This window comes from Rhincodon typus, unplaced genomic scaffold, assembly GCF_021869965.1.
Source record: "Rhincodon typus isolate 14 unplaced genomic scaffold, sRhiTyp1.1 hic_rhity00001612, whole genome shotgun sequence".
Classification (NCBI taxonomy): Eukaryota; Metazoa; Chordata; class Chondrichthyes; order Orectolobiformes; family Rhincodontidae; genus Rhincodon; species Rhincodon typus.
The window spans coordinates 3767-25000 of NW_025967250.1; the positions used below are offsets into that span (position 1 = coordinate 3767).

The 21234-nt window shown below is 39.1% G+C and overlaps 1 protein-coding gene across 1 annotated transcript; it reads left to right on the top strand.

The window, feature by feature from the left end:
- Positions 1 to 396: 396 nt before the first annotated feature.
- On the top strand, positions 397 to 19928 carry LOC109927655 (tryptophan 5-hydroxylase 2-like; the record flags this gene model as incomplete). The annotated part of the gene is made up of 8 exons (XM_048592652.1): positions 397 to 537; positions 5684 to 5824; positions 6469 to 6652; positions 12288 to 12388; positions 14388 to 14455; positions 16850 to 17046; positions 17150 to 17285; positions 19802 to 19928. Coding segments are annotated over 8 exons (1095 nt in total), but the record flags the coding sequence as incomplete, so codon positions are not given.
- Between the last annotated feature and the right edge of the window lie 1306 nt (positions 19929 to 21234).

Here is a 21234-nt window from a genome sequence, read left to right on the forward strand (position 1 = left end):
TTGGGGTCTAGGCCCGAAACGTCAGCCTTCCTGCTCCTCTGATGCTGCTTGGCCTGCTGTGTTCATCCAGCTCTACACCTTGTTATCTCAGATTCTCCAGCATCTGCAGTTCCTACTATCTCTGAAACATATATTTACTTTGCAGATTTACATTTTTTTATGTTGTTGCGAAGACTAAATTCTTGGGCCAAACCTGTTTAATGTTCTATTTGAAGATTGAGTTTCTTGGGTCTGAATAATAGCGATATCAAGTTGAAGACATTATATCCGGCACAGAGTAAAAAACTTTCCTGTGAATTCCAGAAATAAATGTATCTTAAGAGATAGTGGCCCCATGTTTTTAATGTGAAGTTTCACATACTTCCAATATTTCCTTTCCTTTTTTATTATTCTCAGATTTGGCATCCCTCCAAAGCCAGCATGTGTTTCCCTCAGAAGGTGGTGGTTGGGCACCTGAATAACTTGCTAGGCTACTTAACAGAGCAGTTGAGTCAACCATGTTTATGTGGGACTGGAGTCACATGTATACCAGACTGGGTAAGGAAAGCAGCTTTCTTTCCCTAAAGGACATTAGTGAATCAATTGGGATTTTATTTCAATTTGATAGCTTCACAGTCAGCTCACCTGATGATAACATAGATATCCAGATTTTTAAAAAAATAGAACTTACATTTGCAACACATTCTTGTTGGATTATTGACTAAACACTATCTATTACTGTAGATGTTCAAGTATTGTGCAGTTCATGAATTGATATAAGATTTGAAAAAAGTTTTTGTTACCAATAACCTAATATTGAATAAAATTATTTAATAATAATTAACTATGACATTCAATTTGGAGTTCAGACTATAGCAGGTAAAAATGTTTACCTCTTGTTAAATTTTAATCTGATATCTGGGAGTTGCAGACAGAATGGGCAATAGCTATATTATATTTGCACATATCAAGAAATTTAAAGGTGGACAATGCTTTGTGATTATATATGATGTGGAAGTGCCAGTGTTGGACTGGGGTGGAATAAGTCAGAAGTCATAAGACACCAGGTTATAGTCCTGATGAAGGGGCAGCACTCTAAAAGCTTGTGATTCCAAATAAACCTGTTGGACCATAACCTGGTATTGTGTGACTTCTGACTTTGTGAATATATAGTTATTCAGATTGAAGACTCAGTTATGGCTTTTGTCACTGCAGTGAACACCACTTACATGGGTAAATTTATAACTTATGACAGACAAAATTAATTAAAAATAATGTTCATCAGTTACAGTAGACATCAATACTCAGGATTCTTTCAATTCATTGTGGTGTCCAGAATTAATTTGCTCTCTGTAATGATGATAAAATCATACAATACTTGCACTTTGAAGTTTGAGTTGCTAGCAGAGTATGAAGCCAGTAATATGTGGTTTTGTTGCATTCATGCTTATAAATATTTTACAACTGTTGTTATTTAGCTAATTTGTCAAAATATTTGTAGATTTGTATACATTTTAAACATTTTTTAAAAATTAGGAATATTTTCATTAGCCAACTATTGACTTCCTTATTTCAATCTCTCATAACTATTTTGTTTGATATTTTCTCTGTGCTTATATTGTGAAAATATTGCAATGAACTTCCAGTTTTATGTTAGATATGGACATAAAAAGCAACATACATTGATTTCACAACATAAATTAATCAGGTTAATTCACTGACTTCAGGTGGAGTGCCCAATCATATGCTAATTTGCCTCAAGCTGTTTATATTTATCTGGCTGTGAATTTAATTTCCCATTACTGTATATAAGTAAATTTGCAGTTAGGTCATTTTATATGTATAATATCGTAATTACTACAGCTGAACTGACTGAAGGCACCTATTGTGGTCTCTCTGCTTTTCCCAGCACAATGCTGGTTGATCATCGTTTAATATTAAGCATTTCATTTGGGATTTGACTTCATAGCCAGGTGTCCATTCTGCAGTTAACTCTTTCCATATTTCTGTGTTGGGGATTGATACTGATGCATACTGGCTTTCCTGCACCAATCGCTGAATTCCTCTATGGCTAGTAAGTCCTGTAATGGGGCTCAAACCTTGGGCCTTTTAGCACAGTGACAGCAGAACTACCAGCTGTGCCACTTAAGCTTCTGAAAAAGACTTGCGCTGAATCCCCTGCCCAGAACAAAATAATTGCATCACAACCTCAAAGCCAGCATAACTCAGATCAAAACTGAGGGTAGATATGTTAATCTTTGTTGAGATACTCAGTTTGCTATAAACTGGAATACATTCATTGAACATCAGGATGAAAAGAATCAACTGATCAGCATTATAAGGAACCTTAAAGCCAACTACTCTGTGAATAACAAGGTGTAGAGATGGATGAACACAGCAGGCCAAGCAGCATCAGAGGAGCAGAAAGGGTGACGTTTTGGGCCTAGACCCTTCTTCAGAAAAATATACTTTATCTTAATAATAGATTAAACATTGCATGACAATATCATATAGTATTCCTTAATTAAACACAAATTCATAATTTTATACAATGCAGAGAAATTCAATTTGGTTAACTCTTTTTTTCCCTAGTGGAAGCTGCAATGGTATACTGGGCGTGCAGCCTTCTATAATATAATAACTGTTAGCAATAAAAGCCTTACACAATTTAGAGAAAGATGACAAATTAAAGCAATGATGATTAAACACTGCACAATATAGCTCAGGTTGGGGAATGACTGAATAATCAGTCAGAGTAATCACGGTTGCTCAGTGGTCAGTACTGCTGCCTCACAGCGCCAGTAACCCAGGTTCAATTTCAGCCTCGGGTGACTGTCTGTGTAGAGTTTGCACATTCTCCCTGTGTCTGCGTGGGTTTCCTCCGGGTGTTCTGGTTTTGTTCCACAGTCCAAAGATGTGCAGGCTAGGAGGATTGCCCATGCTAAATTGCCCATAGTGTTCAGGGATGTGGAGATTATGTGGGTTATAGGGGGATGGGTCGGTGTGGACTTGTTGGGCCGATGGGCCTGTTTCCACACTGTAGGGATTCTATGATATGATAAGTGATAGTAGATATATGATTTTTCTTGTTTTGGCCTTTTCAGTCAGCAGAATAACTGACAGAGCCTGGGCATTGATACTTTACAACGGCTGTAATGTTAGTGGTGAATTGATCAACCATTTTAAATTGTAGATTACAGTGATGGTAACTTTAATTAAAAAGAAAAATTAACATTCACGTAAACATTTTAGGAAGTCATTGTATACACATGTTTTATGGGGTCAGTTTGGTCTATCAGTGAAAAAACATTGTATTTGTCTGATCAACAAAGCAAATGTACTTCACCACAAACACTATTCAAACTGACCTCATAAAACATATGTGACTTCCTAAAATATTTACATGAATGCACATTTTTCTTTTTAATTAATGTTACCAACTAAATACTTCTTACATTAGTAATCATTATTTTAGTAGGTGTCCTTAAGCATTCATTTCTGGATACTGTATAGGGATATAAAGAAATGATGATGGAAAAACTTGAAAGTGATTTTGCGACATGGTAAAAATATTTCTTGAGAGATTTTACAAAAGGAAACAAAAGGGAAGAGTGCAGATGATTTACTCACAGCTTTACAGTGTTTTATAAAGTACCGTGTGAATAGTGCTTGCTTGAAGAAGTGATCTCTGATCGTGTTTGACAGTCAGCAAAGCTTCTGTATATTCTTGTCCTTACATTTGAGATAGTAGAAAAAAACAGGAGAAAGTGAAGTCATTAAAACACAATAAATCATTTGAAACTAACCTGATGGGAAAGGAAATGTAGATGAAATAAAATAGGCGACCTCCGTGAGCTTACAGTTGTACCACAATCAAAAGCAAAGCCATAAGTAGAGACTTGATTGAAGTCTATAAATTATGAGATGAATAGATACGGTTGACAGTCAGAATCTTTTTCCCAGAGTTAAATGTCTAATATTAGGGGGCATGCATTTAAGGTGAGAGGAGGAAAGTTCAAAGGAGATGTGAGGGGCAAGGTTTTTGCAGAGTGGTAGGAGTCTGGAACACAGAGTGATGGTGAAGGCAAATATGATAGGGGCGTTTAAGGGACTTTTGGATAAGCACATGAATATGCAAGGAATGGAGGCACACGGACTGAGGGCAGGCAGAAGGGATTAGTTTAATTTGGTGTCATGTTCGGCACAACATTGTGGGCTGTACTGTTCTTTGTTCTATGTAGGGGCAGAAAAGTAAAAGATTACCAGAACTGTGGGTGTCCTTTGTTGAAATTGCAAAGTGCTATACATTTCAGAGCAAAAGAAACTTGCAATTATTATGCCAGATAGTCAAGGGAGAAAACAAGAAATACATTCCTGGTTAAACACAACAGAAGGTTTAAACACCTGGATTTTCAGTCTGTCCATTATGAAATGTGAAACTAATTTCCAGATCTATGCAGGAGAGCTTCTGACAATCCTTTGGTGTCTCAGTAGTTGAAAAGTTAATGATTACTTTTCAGGCCTTGTCACGATAGAAACAAACTAAATTCCTCTATCAAGCAGGACATAATTGTATCTGATAAGCTCTGGGGTTTCCTGCTGAAGGAGGTAAAAGTGGAGGAAAAATAAATCTATAATATGCAATGGTTTGCTGCATAATTCAAATTGATGATTGCATATCATGTTAAACCAGAACAGGTAATTTCAGGACCACAATTTCAGTTCTGGCTTTTGATATGCTGCTGAAACAATATGGATTATCTCACAGCATAATAAACCCAAGCTATCCAGAAAGTAATGCCTGGGGGTGGGTGGAGCAATACCCAAAAATAAAAATGATCAGAAACTTGGGAAGTTACAAATTGAGATTTTTAAAATGCATCACCCTTACTAACCAATTGTCTTTCTCTTGCGGCCCCCAATATCACGTGTGTCAACCTTCAACCAATTCAATCCACTAAAAGCCAAGTAATGTCTCAGAGGTGAATTGTAGAAATAAGGTATGAAGACCGCCCTTGAGATCAACCCAGCATTTCACTGAATTCAAACATATGAGTTAGGAGCAAGAATAGGCTATTGGGCCCCTTGAACATGCCCGGCTATTCTCTAAGACCATGGCTGATCCACATTTCTACCTAGCCCCAATTAATGTTTACCTCCTTGCTTATCATGAATCTATCCACCTCTGCCTTAGAACTACTCAAAGACTCTGCTTCCACTGCCTTTTGCTGAAGAGATTCATTTCCTCGCAACTTAGAAATATCTGTCTTAGATGGGTGATCCCTTGCTCGAGGTTCTTCTGTCAAAGGCCATTGATCTGCCGATGCTTTATCAATGATTGTCCTTACATCAGATAAGATCAGAACTGGGACTGAAGAATGCACAGACATCAGTTCTATTACAATTCCTCTGATAATGACAGTCCCAAACCGCAATCATCAAGACCTGGGAAACATCCAATCTTGTACTGATAAGTGCAAATATCATTCGCATCACACAAGAGCCAAGTAATGACCATTTCCAGCAAGAGGAAGCCCGACCATCTCCCCTTCAGATTCAACAAATTATCATCACTTAATGGTGTGAAATCCAAGTACAGCCCTCTCATTTTCACTGTTGTACATAGTTATTACTACTTAAAAACATTCTTCTGATTTGATAACCAATTTTTAAAGGAAAACTGTGTTTGAAACGTTTCTTGCAGGTACATAAGGGATGGTTCAATAAATACGATGAGAAGAAAGTTAGCAAAGAAAATGGCAAGAATGAAACTACCAGGACAACAATTCTGTTTGCCTTGAAAAATGAAGTTGGTGGGCTTGTGAAAGCCCTTCAAATATTTCAGGTAACATTTATATTGTTCAGAGAAACAACTGAAGATATCACGTTTACCTACTGAAAATTAATTGCATTTACCTATAATATATTAAAAGGTTGCATGGACTCCCTATCTACAAAACCATATTCCTTCTCATTTTTGCTAACATTCTCATAACAACAAATTCCTATGCCCACATTTGCATTGGAAACTGTTTATGTAAAAATGTCATGCTAAAATTCCACCATCCTGTCTGTGGTAGTAATGTAGTGCTGTAGCTTTGCCCTTTAGCTCCATTCCCTATCACTTTTGAGAAACCCAAACTTGAAAGCAAAACACTTCTGGAAATCTTAAATAAAATCAGAAATTGCTGAGAATAATCAACAGGTTTTGTGGCATCTGTAGCGTTAAAGGTTCAGGTCAATGATCTTTCTTCAGAGAACACCCCATCTCTGTATCCCAGATTTCCCAACATTTGCTAGTTAACCCTAAACTTAAATCATAGAGTGTTTGTTCAAAATGAAGACAGAATGTTTAAATTACAGCATGAACTATGACTGAACCTAGTCGAATTCTGCCTCAACTCTAACACCACTTTTGCTTAACACACGCTTCATTTTGAGTCTCCCTGTGCAAGTTCCAAAATTTTGAATTAATTTCTGTTTTATCAGGACAAACACATCAACCTAGTTCATATAGAATCCAGGAAATCAAAGAGGAGAGCTTCAGAAGTTGAGATATTTGTGGATTGCAGCAGCACAAAAGAAGATTTTAATGAACTGATTCAGTTATTAAGAGTCAACACAAACATTATTTCTCTGAATCCACTGGCCAGCAACTGGACAGAGGAAGAAGGTATGAGTCACAATCCACACCTTCTTCTGTAATGGGCATGGTGGTAAGAAATGAATCCTTGCACCTGGGTGCTAATGTAAATTTTACTTTTTAACCTCTGGGACCCAAAGCACATTCAGTGACTGTGGCAGGTATGTCAACAAGAGAACCAGAAATTGCTGTAGAAACTCAGCAGGGCTGGCAGGACCTCGGAAGAAGGCCGCTGGACTCAAAACATTAACTCTCTTTCCTCTCCATAGGAGCTGTCAGATCAGCTGTGTTCCTCCAGCAATTTCTGTTTTAGTTTCAAATCTTCAGCATCTGCAGTTCTCTGTTTCAGTTCAGATCGATAATGAGAAGTTGTTGCATATTGACCATTTCTATTAGATTTGAGTGCGCTCGGCAAAATTGCTCTGGGGGATAATTTACACTTGTCATTGAACGAACAGATGGAAAAGAATTATGCTTCCGAACTTTCCTTACCTAACAGGGGTGAAATTGCACGAATTTCATGTTGGAAGTCATAGAACAGAAAGATAAATTTATTTTAAAATTCATTATAGTGGGTGTCGTATGAAAAATACCATTGTGCCTTTAGCATAGTGGCTGGCTTACTGTAGTCTTGTGACCTCTGCTGTTGCTTTGTGTAAATTTGTGTGCAATCTGCGTCAGCTATTGAACACACATTACTTGGAACATGGTGTCAGTGAGGAGCAGTTGAATAACTGTGGATTTTCAGAGCTGCAAGAGAGCCAGATTCTATGGAAAAGACATCAAGGAATGTCCAGGTGAACATGTGTAGATTTTCAGAGCTGTAAGACAGCTAATGACTGAAAGAGAGAAATAAACAAACATCAGTCTGCAATGTTACACTCTTAATTGAGTAAAAATGGCTACAGACTTTCTACTCCATGCTGGTGTGGAAATGAAAGGAGATGTGAAACAGAATTGGATTTTTTTTTATTCTCAATGGCAAAATTACAAAATAGCTACAGAATTAATTAAAAAAAAAGTATAAAAGTTGCAAATCTGCCATTGGTGCTAGGGACAAAAAACCTATTACAAGCCAAATTGCAACCTAGATGTCAATGGACAGCAGAAATGTCAGACTGCAGAAATTTTGAAAGCTTTGAAAATACACTTTGAACTCCACGTTAATGTTACATAATAATAGTGTTTGTTCAACATTGGCACAAGGGGAAAGAGAGACTATTGATCAGTAAGTGACTTGTTATCACCACATCCCAGGAGAGGTTCCACAATTCATTACAATTCCAGATGGGATCCCTCAAACTGTTAAGGTCCAGGGTGAGAAGGGACAAACTAGCTGTCCTTCTTTATTCATCCCCTCCTATGGGGGTTACAACAAGATTAATTTAAAAATGATCCCTTCCCTTGTGGATATGTTTCTCCCAGATTCAAAATAAATTGTTTTCTAAAGAACTGAACATAATCACAAACCTGTCCTGTTCCTGGCCCATAAAGAGTCATAGAGTTATACAGCATAGAACAGACCCTTCAGTCCAACTTGCTCAGATATCCTAAATAAATCTAGTCCCATTTGCCAGCATTTGGCCCATTTCATTCTAAACCCTTCCTATTCATATACCTATTCAGATGCCTTTTAAATGTTGTAATTGTACCAGCCTTTATCATTTCCTCTAGCAGTTCATTCATACACGCACCACCCTCAGCATGAAAACGTTTCCCCTTAGGTCCCTTTTTAAATCCTTCCCCTCCCACCTTATACCTATGCCCTCTAGTTTTGGACTCCCCCACCCTGGGTGGGGGGGAGGGGGAGGGGGAACCTTGTCTATTCACCCTATCCCTGCCCCTCATGATTTTATAAACCTCTATAAGGTCACCCCTCAGCCTCTGACGCTCCAGGGAAAATAGCCCCGCCTATTCAGCCTCTCCCTATAGCTCAAACCCTCCAACCCTGGCAACGTGCTTTGTAAATATTTTCTGAACACTTTCAAGTTTCACAACATCCTTCCTATAGCAGGGAGACCAGAATTGCACTCAGCATTCCAAAAGTGGCCTAACCAATGTCCTGTACAGCCACAACATGACCTTCTAATACTCAATGCACTGTCCAATAAAGGCAAGCACATCAAACACCTTCTTCACTATCCCGTCTACCTGTGACTCCACTTTCAAGGAACTATGAACCTGCACTCCAAGGTCTCTTTGTTCAGCAACACTCCCCAGATCCTTATCATTTAAGTGTATAAGTCCTGCCATGATTTGACTTTCCAAAATGCAGCACCTCATATGTATCCAAATTAAACTCCATCTGCCACTCCTCAGCCCATTGGCCCATGTGATCAAGATCCAGTTGAACTCTAAGGTAACCTTCTTCTCTGTCCACTACACATCCAATTTTGGTGTCATCTACAAACTTACTAACCATACCTCGTATGGTCACATTTATGTAAATGACGAAAAGCAGTGGACCCAGCACCGATCCTTGTGGCGCACCGCTGGTCACAGACTTCCAGTCTGAAAAGTAATCCTCCAATGTCACTCTCTGTCTTCTACCATCAAGCCAGTTGTGTATCCAAATAGCTAGTTCTCTCTGTATTCCCTGTGACCTAACCTTGATAACCAGTCTACCACGAGGAACCTTGTTAAATGCCATATTGAAGTCCAAATAGATCACATCCATCACTTTGTTCTCATCAATCTTCTTTGTTACTTCCATAAAAAAAAACTCAATCAAATTAGTGAGACATGAATCCCCTCAAACATTGCAGCATAATAGCACTCAAAAATACTTGGAAAACTGAGAGCGTGCATAGATTCAAAGGATCTCAATAAAGCTTTGAAGTGGTCCCCATGCTAATTATTGAAGTACATTACTATAACTTGATAAGGCAATGTCTTTTCTTACCCCTGATATGAAGGGTGATTATTGACCATAAAGCTTGATGAAATGTAGCTTTCTAAATACATTCTGAACACCGTTTGGGAGGTACAGATGGTTGCACGTGCTGTTTGACATTTCCACTGCTCGAGGAGAGTATCAATACAGACAGCATGAGATGATCAGCTGTCTTCCCAAATCAGAAGCTGTTGTTCTGGTCTATGGGTGTGGAAACATGATGGAAGAAGGCATCACAGAACATGATTAGCATCTTGTGTGGCTGCTGGAGAGAGCTCACCAGTTGAACATGAAACTGAACAAGAAGATGTAATTGAAGATCCTGAAGTCAAGCATATAGGTCATGTACTATCCCTGGAAGGACTTTACCGGGATCCTGACAAGGTGTGAGCTGCAGCAAGTAATGATGTGAAAGCAGTGCAGTGATTTGTTGATTTGAGAACTGCTTATCAAAATTCTTGTTTAATTTGTCATCAGTGTGAACCTCTCTTCAATTGCACTGCCAAGGAGGTGCAGTGAAATTGGACAGAGAATAAGTAGTAGCCTTCAGTGACATCAAACAAGTAATGATAACATACTAGTGCTGTACTACAGTGCCAATGGAAATGGCACCTTCACAGTGAGATGTCAGTGAGACAAGTGGTGGAGCAATTCTCGTTCATCAAGGACCACCTGTTGCATTTGCTCCTAGGGCTTTTTTACACAAACTACACATGTTAGACCCAGAAATATAAAGACTGCTTTGTGGTGCCCTTGCTTGTGCACATTTTAATCAGTATCTGTTTGGGAGTTACAAAGTAGCAGTGGAGCCTGATCATAAGCTACTTCAAAGATCTTCTTCAAACTGCATCTTTCTGCTTCAAAATGTCTGGAAAGCATGTTACTTGATTATGCAGAGATATCATTTGGAATGATTGAGAGTAGGATGTCATCAACAGTGCTATCAAGCAGCACTTAGTCAGCAATAACCTCCTCAGTGTGCCAGTTTGGGTTCTTCCACGACTGCTCAGTTCCTGACCTCATTACAGCCTTGGTTCAAACAAGAATAAAACAGCTGAATTCCAGAGGTGAGGTGAGAAGACATGAAGGCCATTTTAGTTGAATGAGGCAAGAAGCAGCCTTAGCAAAGTTACAGTCAATGGCAATCAAGGGGAAAACTCTCTGATTGGAGTCATTCCTGACACAAAGGAAGATGGTTGTGGCTATTGCTGTCAGTCATTTCAGCTCCAGAGTATCACTGCAGTAGTTCCTCAGGGTAGTGCTTAGGGCCCAAACATCTTTAGCTACTTCTTCATCAATGGCTTTCCCTCCAATTGGAGGTTAGAAGTGGGGATGTTTGCTGATTTTTGTTGTCGTAATGCCCAGCCCATCCACGACTCCTCAGATGCTGAAGCAGCCTATGTCTAAATGCAGCAATAACCACATTTGGGCAGACAAGTGGTAAGTGCCACACAAGTGCCAGACTATTACCAAGAGAGAATCTAACCTTGTTGATATGTTCCTCATTTTCTTTGACAGATATTCTATCTTGCATTAATGGTGTCACCATTCAGCAATCTTGACTCTTGTGGTCTAATGGGTGACTTATCAGCTGTGGTGATTATTATTGTTATTGCTGACTTATTCCCATGAGGATTAACTTTATCTCTTGTGTGAATTCCAGTTCCTACCACGTATGAAAGCTTAAGAGTTTAATTTAGATACACGTGAGGAAAGTCAAATCATGGCAGGACTTATACACTTAAATCGTAAGGATCTGGGGAGCGTTGCTGAACAAAGAGACTTTGGAGTGCAGGTTCATAGTTCATTGAAAGTGGAGTCACAGGTAGACAGGATAGTGAAGAAGGTGTTTGATGTGCTTGCCTCTATCGGTCAGTGCATTGAGTATAGGAGTTGACAGGTCATGCTGCAACTGTACAGGACATTGGTTAGGCCACTTTTGGAATACTGTGTGCAATTCTGGTCTCCCTGCTGTAGGAAAGATGTTGTGAAACTTGAAACTAATTTGGAACAATTAGTTCCAAATTGTTGATACCGTTGTCCTGGTTCAAATTGCAGTTCCTCTATTTTGCAAGGCATTCCTGTTTTGTGCAGCTCATCTAAACTTTAAAATGGCCATTATGACAAGTTCCTTCATATTCTCACCCAAACTTAATGTAACAATGAGCCCATTCTAATGAAGAGGAAACTGTCCAGTCACTGGTTAGCTGTCAGCCCTTCTCAGGGGCAATGCTGACCAATTAAATGATTATGCAAATTCTATTAGTGTACAAGTTCTGTGTAAGATACATACATATATTACATTATGGCATTGTCCTGACCATATAGTTATAATCAATATCGTGAAAGAACATACCATTCTAACAAATTTGCAGGATGTAAAAGATTGATTGTTCCTCTATAAAGAAAGCCTCTTTACAAAAGGGACTATAGGAATAAATTTATGTAGCTCCCAGAAACGGATAACAACCTGCCCAGAAACTCAACGGTCACTAGATGTTTTCAGACTTTATTTGGTACAAGTGAATATCTGAGATGGGCCACTCTGTACCTGATGCCCAATATGCAGAGGAGAGAGCCTCTCGTGACCTCAAACCAGGAACTGTAGAGAAATTGTGACCCCAGCATTACTTTGGGATTACAAATTCATAGATTTTCAGGTCCAACCCTGGGAAAATTACCCCATTTTAGAAAATTACTCTGTTCATTCTAATTATGTAGCATGTAGAATATGCTGATGGTTCATCTGTGTTTGTACTTTTTAATGTGTAGAATTGGATGACATTCCTTGGTTTCCAAGAAAGATTTCTGAACTGGATAAAAGTTCCCAAAGAGTCCTGATGTATGGATCAGATCTTGACGCAGATCACCCAGTGAGTACTAAAAATGAGTCCACATTTAAACAGCAATATGGAGAATGGAGTTGCCACTAATCTCAGGCTAGCCTTTGTGATAGCACTGATATAAATGCAATTCTGTATTGTGCAATTAAATGCAATTGTGTCCAAAATAGTAAAGATTAACAAAATGAGTTTAGTTAATCTTTTGTAATTAGCTTAGCTCAGTTACTTAAAAAAAAATCTACCCCACCTTGATTCCAATGAGCAGTATTGTGATTATTTAATGGAGTAGTAATCTGGAAGCCTAGACTAGTAACCTGCTCAAATGTGAATTTAAACAGTCCCAAACCAGATGGGGAATTTATTTTTAACTAATTAAATAAATTTGGAACAAACAAACCAACACTAGTATTGGTGCCCATGAAATGATCAGATCACAGTCAAAACCCAACTGATGTCTTTTAGGGAAGGAAATTGCTGTCCTGGCCTGGTCTAGCTTAAGTGTGACTCCAGACCCGTAACAACATAGCAGAACTCAATTGCCCTCTCAGACAGCCTAACAAAACTCTCAGCTGTCACCTCAAACTTCTTAAGGCCTGTTAGGGTTGGACAATAAATACTGACTTTGACAGTCAGGACCAAATTGCCTGCAGAATTTTAAAAATTAGCTTTTGCAAAAAAAAAATTCCTTGGCTATGATCAGTACAAATTGCCGTGAAGGTGTTAAGATTCAGAGGCCTTGCCTACCTCTCCAGGTCAACACTGCAAGGGAGGCATAATGTTGTCAGAATATCATTGGACAAGTAAAATAGAAGCCACACTCTGGGACATGGAATATAATATTGGTATTAATTAAATATATAATTAAAGCTGCAATATAAAGCTACTCTCCAAAGTAGTGACCATAAGATTGCTTATTGTAAAAATCCCTGGTTCACTCTTGTTGCAGAGGGAAGGAAATCAGCCATCCTTCTCTGGTCTGGCCTATGTGTGACTCTGGATGCACATCAATATGGGTATCTCATCTCTCTGAGTAGACTCAGCAGAAATCACTTCAGGGAAAGTTAAAGATGTCAATAATTGCTGGTCTTATCAGTGATGCTCACATTTCATGAAGGGAAAGAAAGAAAACAAAAGGATAAAATGGATGTGATGAATGCAGGCTTCTAAAGAAGAAGAGAAAATTAACTTTAAAACATAAATGTCCTCCAATCTTTTCAGAAACGTGCAGGGCTATAGGGAAAGAGCAGGGAATGGGAACTAGTCAGCAACTCTTTGAGTGACTGATTCTATGAGAGATCATACAACAGGTAGAATTTCAATAGGTGTTTTCCAAACTCTCTGTAATTTTGGTGAACGATCACTAGATTTTACAGACTTTCTACCAAGCTTTCATTGATGTTTTGGTGAGAGATCTGGAACCCCTGTGGACATTGTATCTCAAACCCCTCATAATATAAACAAAACAAAGAATCAATTCAAAGTAATTTTTCTGATTTTGTTCTATTGTGAGGGGAGGGACTCACCTGTCATTTGAGCATGAGCTACACATAAACTTCAGATCATTGAAATAACTGGTTTTAAAAAAAAGGTTGCAAAAGGTGCTCCAGTTGCCAGTATCCTGTTCAATTATGAGTGTACCTCAACATGAAGCTGAAATATACTTGGGATGTACAAGAAAATTATAATGTTTCAGAGAAATTGTGTAACAAAAATAATTTTACAGCTTAAAAAATTTAAAGCTCTGATACTTCTGTTTTCTGTTTCTACATGGCTGTATTCCATGTGATCTGGACTTTCTCGATGAAGCAGTTAATGCATGAGCAATTGAAAATGTTTTCAGTGTGTAACATAAATTTGCGCTCTGTTTTCTTTAGCATAGGCATACTGTCTGCACTGAAAACAATTCAATGTTGTGCAATAATCTTTTAAAATGCCTTTGTCTTAGATTGCGTTTACACTTTAACAGCAGTGTCAGTGCAAAACAGTTTAGGGTTGCTACTTCACAGATGTAATCTACCTCTGTTCTCAGGGCTTTAAAGATGATGTGTACCGAAGTCGAAGGAAGTACTTTGTGGATGTTGCCATGAATTACAAAATGTACGTGTTGCCAGGTAACAATGAGAATTTCATTGATTCTGCCATAAAAATGCTGTGAATTGGGTTGTTTCCAATAAGCCATGATTTTTTGTAGACATTAAAGCTCATTTCATGTATTACTAGCTTTACCATCATAAGCTGTAAGCCTACTACAAAAGCATTATCCTATTGGTCTACAATCAATGGGTTTCTTGAAAGCTCCACAAATCTGATTTCAGGAAATTAGTGTTAATTGTTAGGCTGCAGTTGATAAGAGGCATTGAGCAGAGATGGGAGCAAGCTTGGTATTGGTAAATGGGTGAGCAGAGAGTCATTCAACTCTCAAATTCTAAGTACATCACTTTGCTTTCCACCTCAAGTTGCCCACCTTGCTTTTTGTTGTTGCATGAAATGTGTAAGAATTTCTATCATTACAGATAGACGATCTGTGTTCACGAGGGCATGCTAGCTCACCCCTCCATTTCCTGCATTTTAACACTGAATGTGTTACAGCAAATAAATAAATAATCATGCCCTTTGTTGCTGCAGTTCTTTCAATCCCAATACCAGCACTCAGAAACCCCGTCTCCATGAGGAGAGACAGTCCAATTTGATTTCCTCAATGCATAGAGTCATAGAGATATACAGCATGGAAACAAACCCTTCAGTCCAAATCATCTATGCCGAACAGATATCCTAGATAAATCTAGTCCCATTTGCCAGCGTTTGGCCCATATCCCTCTAAACCCTTCCTATTCATATACCCATCCAGATGCCTTTTAAATGTTGTAATTGTACCAGCCTCCACCACTTCCTCTGGCAGCTCATTCCATGCATGCACCACCCTCTGCGTAAAAACAAAAGTTGCTCCTTAGGTCCCTTTTAAATCTTTCCCCTCTCATCTTAAACCTATGGCCTCTAGTTTTGGACTCCCCCAAACTGGGGAAAAGACCGTGTCTATTTAACCTATCCATGCTCCTCGTGATGTTATAAATCCGTCAAGCTTGCACATCCCTGGACACTACAGGGCAATTTACTTAAATTGTTAATGAATCACTTAATTACGAGATAAAAGAGCCATTCTGATGTGGGAGAATAGCCCTAAAATAATCAGGAGGCTGTTGATGTAGCAACAGTAACAACAGAGGATATATGTGGAATGAGAATGAAAGATCTGTGCGAAAACATTGAATGTACGCAGGGAAATCTTTGCCAGGCATGTAACAATCAAAATACCTACAGAATTCAAGTATATGGCCTCTATGATAAGAACATTGTGAAGCGTATAATTTTAATTTTGTGCATCCTGTCTGGGCAGATTTGAAGGCCCTGTTGACTGACCTAAAAGGGTTGCTTCAGCATGCTACATTTTACCCAATGAGATCCTTGGACTTTCCTTGCAGCTTCTCTCTGTTATTAGCAAGTTGAAAGTCATTAGTCCTTGGCAATAGTTGCTGTATGTGGCAGAATCAATACATTTTGGAAGCCAGCCAGTAATCCAAATAGGACATGTATCACTTTAATTGCCAAATAGTGAAAACATCATGTGCACCCTGCTGGGAAATATACATAAGGTGTAGCATTTTCATGTGGGGCTCATTTATCATTTGATCATTTATGGAAAACAAAAACTGGTCCTCCTTATGTCTTGGATTTGCTTGTCATACTTGGTGATACCTTGTACCTGACTAAGCAGAGCTATCTGACCAATGGCCGGTGGGAATTTGAAAATGTCTCTACAATTTTGCAGTATCTGCTTTATTTTGTGTTTAAGCCAATATTGTAACCTACACATTGACATACTGTTCTGGAGTCTCTCTGAACTGTGGGTGTCTGCACATTCACTGTCCCCTGACAACAACGTGCTCCTTTTCAGTTACCCAGTGGCACGCCTTTAGTTATATCTGTGCACAGTAGGTTATCAAATATTGGTCTCTAGTGTTGTGTCTGAGATCTCTCTCCGACAGATGTTTGAGTCAAGTGAACAGTACATGAATCCCATTACTATATATCACAGAATCTTAATGTTCACATTGTTATTTTTTTTAAATCCAGAATTTTCCATCATTTTCACACTTCAATTTTGTTTTCCGTATCCTATTGTTGGTTTGAAAGAGCAGCAGTTTATCTGGATGAGTCAGTTTAAAGGTTTCACGACGGAGTAACCTTTACTGAAATATGACGACTGACTTTCTTCCTGCAGTATTAAAGCCTGTAAGAAAGCTGATTCCCAAGCTGCGCAACATCTTTTTAAACGCCAATTAACGGGTGAGATGTGGGTCACCACGAAAGTATTTAACAATCAGTTGACTGTGTTTAAAAGAAAAACTTAATATTCTGAATAATCAGACGGTGAAAGATTGCAGCAGAAATTAATCTCATTGTTCAATAATGTAACCTGTTGCTGCTCTCTAGTGGCCAACCCATTCCCAAAGTGGAGTACACTGAAGAAGAAATTAAGACTTGGGGAACGGTGTTCCGAGAGTTGACAAAACTTTACCCAACTCACGCATGCCGAGAGTACCTTAAAAACTTCCCTCTTCTGACAAAGCACTGCGGCTACAGAGAGGATAATATCCCCCAACTGGAAGACGTCTCTGTGTTTTTGAAAGGTATTTGAGATGGCGACTATTGCACACTAAAATGCCTTTTGTTTTCCCTCCTCCATAAATAGAGAGTGAATTCAAGTTAAAATGCGTTTGCTTCGTGTTTCAGAACGATCAGGGTTTGTGGTCCGACCGGTGGCTGGATATTTGTCCCCAAGGGATTTTTTAGCTGGCTTGGCTTTTCGAGTTTTCCATTGCACTCAGTACGTGCGTCACAGTTCGGATCCCTTTTACACACCAGAACCGTAAGTTTCTGTTTCCCAGACTCAAGCCTTTCTCTTTGGTCATTCTAAAACTTACTTGCGATTTAATTAGTAGCTATTTTATGAATTAATACGTTTCAATCATTTTCCAATGAAAGCATGTAGTAAACTATAACTATTACTGCAATGCATCATCAATGTTGCAAATATTAAGTATTCGATATAACAAGGTGTAGAGCTGGATGAACACAGCCGGCCAAGCAGCATCAGAGGAGCAGGAAGGCTGACGTTTCGGGTCTGGACCCTTCTTCAGAAAATGTCCAGCATCGGCAGTACCTGCTATCTCTTAAGTATTCGATAGTTTGATTCTGGTTTAACACGCATATGGAATTTTACAACCCCACCTTCGTTTGTAACCTTAACTTCTCGTTTTTATCTGATATCCCGAGGCCGTTCCTGTCTCTATGCTGAAGAAATGATTTTTTCTGATATCTGTTCCACTTCCTGTAGACAGCTGAACAGATTCTGCTCCTTATTGTATTGCCTTCAAAGAGCTGTACGTCTGTTCGTGGAGGGAACAATTTCCCATTGGAGGAACAGAAATATCAGTCTTACCCTAGAGACCAGTATCATCTGATTTTTCAGCTGCACTCCTAAATCAAGGACCAATATTAAATCATGGGTTACAATTGGAGGATTGATAAAAAGTGTTTTAACTTCGCACAATGGGAGCATTTGCAATACAGATCCCTCCTTCGGGGACTTTCACTTGGCTTCCTTGGAGTTAGGTTATGTCTTGGTGTTGGATTTATAACTGGTAGTTGGAGGACAGATCATTTTATACCAGCACTGCAATAGTAATGTAAATGCACATTGTAGTAACGTAAAGCAACACAATCCTATATTGATTACAAAATAAATACATAGTTTTATTTCTGAAGAAGAGTCCTGACCCAAAATGTCAACTTTCCTGCTCCTCTGATGCTGCCTGGCCTGCTGTGTTCCTCCAGCTCCACACTGTGTTATCCCTACTTTTGATCCTTTTTAATATAAGACCCCCTTGATTAAGGGGGTAAGCAGTTGCTGTGCACTTCACATATCTATCACTTTCTAGGGAGTTCATTGTCTAAATAAGCCTCTAGGAGGTTTTAAAGAGTGAGCTGGAGTGATAGACCTTTATGTTTATTCCCTCCATTTAGTCCTTAGCTGCAGGCCTTGGTTGGATGCCTCTGCCTGAGAGCACAGACACAACAATTGGTCTCCTAAGATACAAAGGAGCATGCTATTCCTGGTCATTCTTGATTGTTGCAGGACTGAATCCAATAAGCTAAGCTTTCTTACAGAGAGTACTGTTGTGCAGTGGTAGTTTCCCTACCTCTGGATCAAGAGACAAGGCTTCAAGTCCCACCTGCTCCAGATGTGCATCGTAAAATTTCTGAATAGGTTGAGTAGACAATATCTACAGATAGTAGAAAGTGGGTCAGCAGTGTGGAATTCCATGCAGTGAGTCAAACTTGCAGGAACTATGTCCTCTGAAATGCAAGTGTGCAGTTGGAGGGAGGTGCTATTTCTGCATAAACTCAGTCTGTTAACGGTGTGCAGCTTATGTTTCCTGCACACTGCCATTGCATTGTGATTGTACCACTGCACAGAATTATGATCTGTTATATGGTATGATATAGTCTTTTGTTGGCTAAACAATGGGCAGCCATTTGTTGGAGCAACATTTTTTAAGAATGCATAGCAGTAAATTTGTTGGTGCTAGCACCTATATCAATTTTGACTTTCAAACCTTCACCCTCAAAATAGATATCCAATGACCATTTTATATATCTGTTGGCTTGACCAGCACTCTCCTTTCCCTGTCACCAATTCACCATCACCACTGGACTTGGCAAAGGGACCCTGGTAGAAGCCTGTATGTTATTAGTTTAACACGAGGATCATGGTGCACCATTCTGTCCACATGATTCTGATGGATTGATGGTCAAATTCCTGTGATTTGTTGAATCATAATGACTGGGGCCGCCTGACTGCCGGCGGTCTTCTTCCATTTTCGTAGGCAGTGAGTGACAGTCTCGCTGTTTTGCTGTTGAGGACTTCATGGATCATGCAATGCTTAGCACCTACTCCTGACCATGTTGCTATGGGATTTTTGACTAGAATGTAGGTGCTCCCAACAGCTTTACTCAAAGGATGGTTAGAGCATGCAAACATCTCCTCCACATCAATTGGCGGTCTTCTGAGTTTCCTACGTGCTTCTGAAGCATTCCTGTTTCCAATGGATCAAAAGATGAAGCGTGCCCCAAAGGGGCAATGTTTTAAGCTGCTGTGTCTTTTCGCCATCTCCCCATTAAAATTATTGTACAGGGAATAAAACTAACATAAATTAATGGTGTTACATTTATAAAACTGTAATTGAGCAATTTTTAAAACTTTCTTGATATGTCTATGTACAATGTATATTTGTGCACATGTACCTGGTGAGGCCTACATATACATTTATTTAGCTATTATACCTTTTCAAAGTAATTCTCTTTTCAATATGTATTTTTCAGTGATACATGCCATGAGCTGCTTGGACATGTGCCTCTTCTGGCAGAACCAAGTTTTGCAGAGTTTTCACAAGAGCTTGGCCTCGTCTCTCTCGCTGCAACGGATGAAGATGTTCACAAGTTAGCTACTGTAAGTTACCTATTGATTTGGAATAGCTATGATCTAATTCACCCAAACATTTCGGGGTGCGGAGCCCATATGATCCAAAGCTCATTGTCCCCACTTTCCCAAGACCAAGGTTTATTGCCAGTTCAGCTGCATTCATTGAGGTAGCGTGGCTTTCATTTATCAGTATTGAATTGTGTGGGTTGGAATTTGTCCTGTTTTGCATTGTGGTCTTGCTTCTATTCCAGTGCCATCTTTCCTGTATTCATGGCTGCCCTACCAAGGGTCACCACTACTCAGGGATATAAGATCAAATTCATTCCACATATTTGGAAACAAGATCAGCAATGTAGCTACAAGCAAATGAAGTAGGGGGAACGATAGATGAACAAAAATGCCTCCGGTTTGCATTGATTATCCAGGGTTTACAGCCTGAGACTTGGAGTAGATGAACGTGGCTTCAATGGATCTATTGGAGGAAACTTTTGCCTCATTCAAGTCCTGGTATTAGGATTTCAACAATTTGACAACAATATTTGGGTCAATGGAACAATAACAATATAGAACTTGGTGATGTCAGCACACATGAAATAGAGTAGATATAAATTTACGTAATATCTAATAAAATCTTAAAGTCTAGCCTGAAAACCATTTTGGATTTGGATTGATTGAAGCCTAACAATATGATCATCTCTATAACATGAAAGGCTGTGTTTTTCTTTTCTGCTAATCTTCCTTTTACACTTCAGATTTTTGTGGGCTACCACCACTTCTACTAATCACTCCCTGCTATTTCTAACCAAGTGAAAGACCTTTGCCAATGAGTTATAGTGAGGTGACCTCCATTTAGTCAAGGCTGATTTTTCCCCATCCCCATGCCCAGTGAGATTGGCGGCTTGTATGAGAAGTTTATCTAATTTTTATCTCTTATACATTCATGGAATGTGAGTGTTGGTTACAAGGCCAGTATTTATTGCCTATATCTAATTGCCTTTGAGAAGGTGGTGATGAGCAGCTTTCTTCAACCACTCTAGTTTATCTGGTGTATGTACTGTTGAGGAGGGAATTCTGAGATTTTATCTCTGTGCAATGAAGGGACGAAAAGTTATATTGTTGCAAGTCAGGATAATTTGTTCCTATGTGTCTGCTGCCTCTGTTCTTCTAGGTGGTAGAGGTTGCAGGTTTGGAAGTGTTATGATCCCAGTTGATGTTATTACCAGATAAGTCGGATGCCAGACAGGAACATAGCTTGGCATATCATATTTTGATTTATTTTGGCTTATTCAAAGTAGTCTCTTGCTGAAACTTAAGCACACAATGCTGCAGGTTT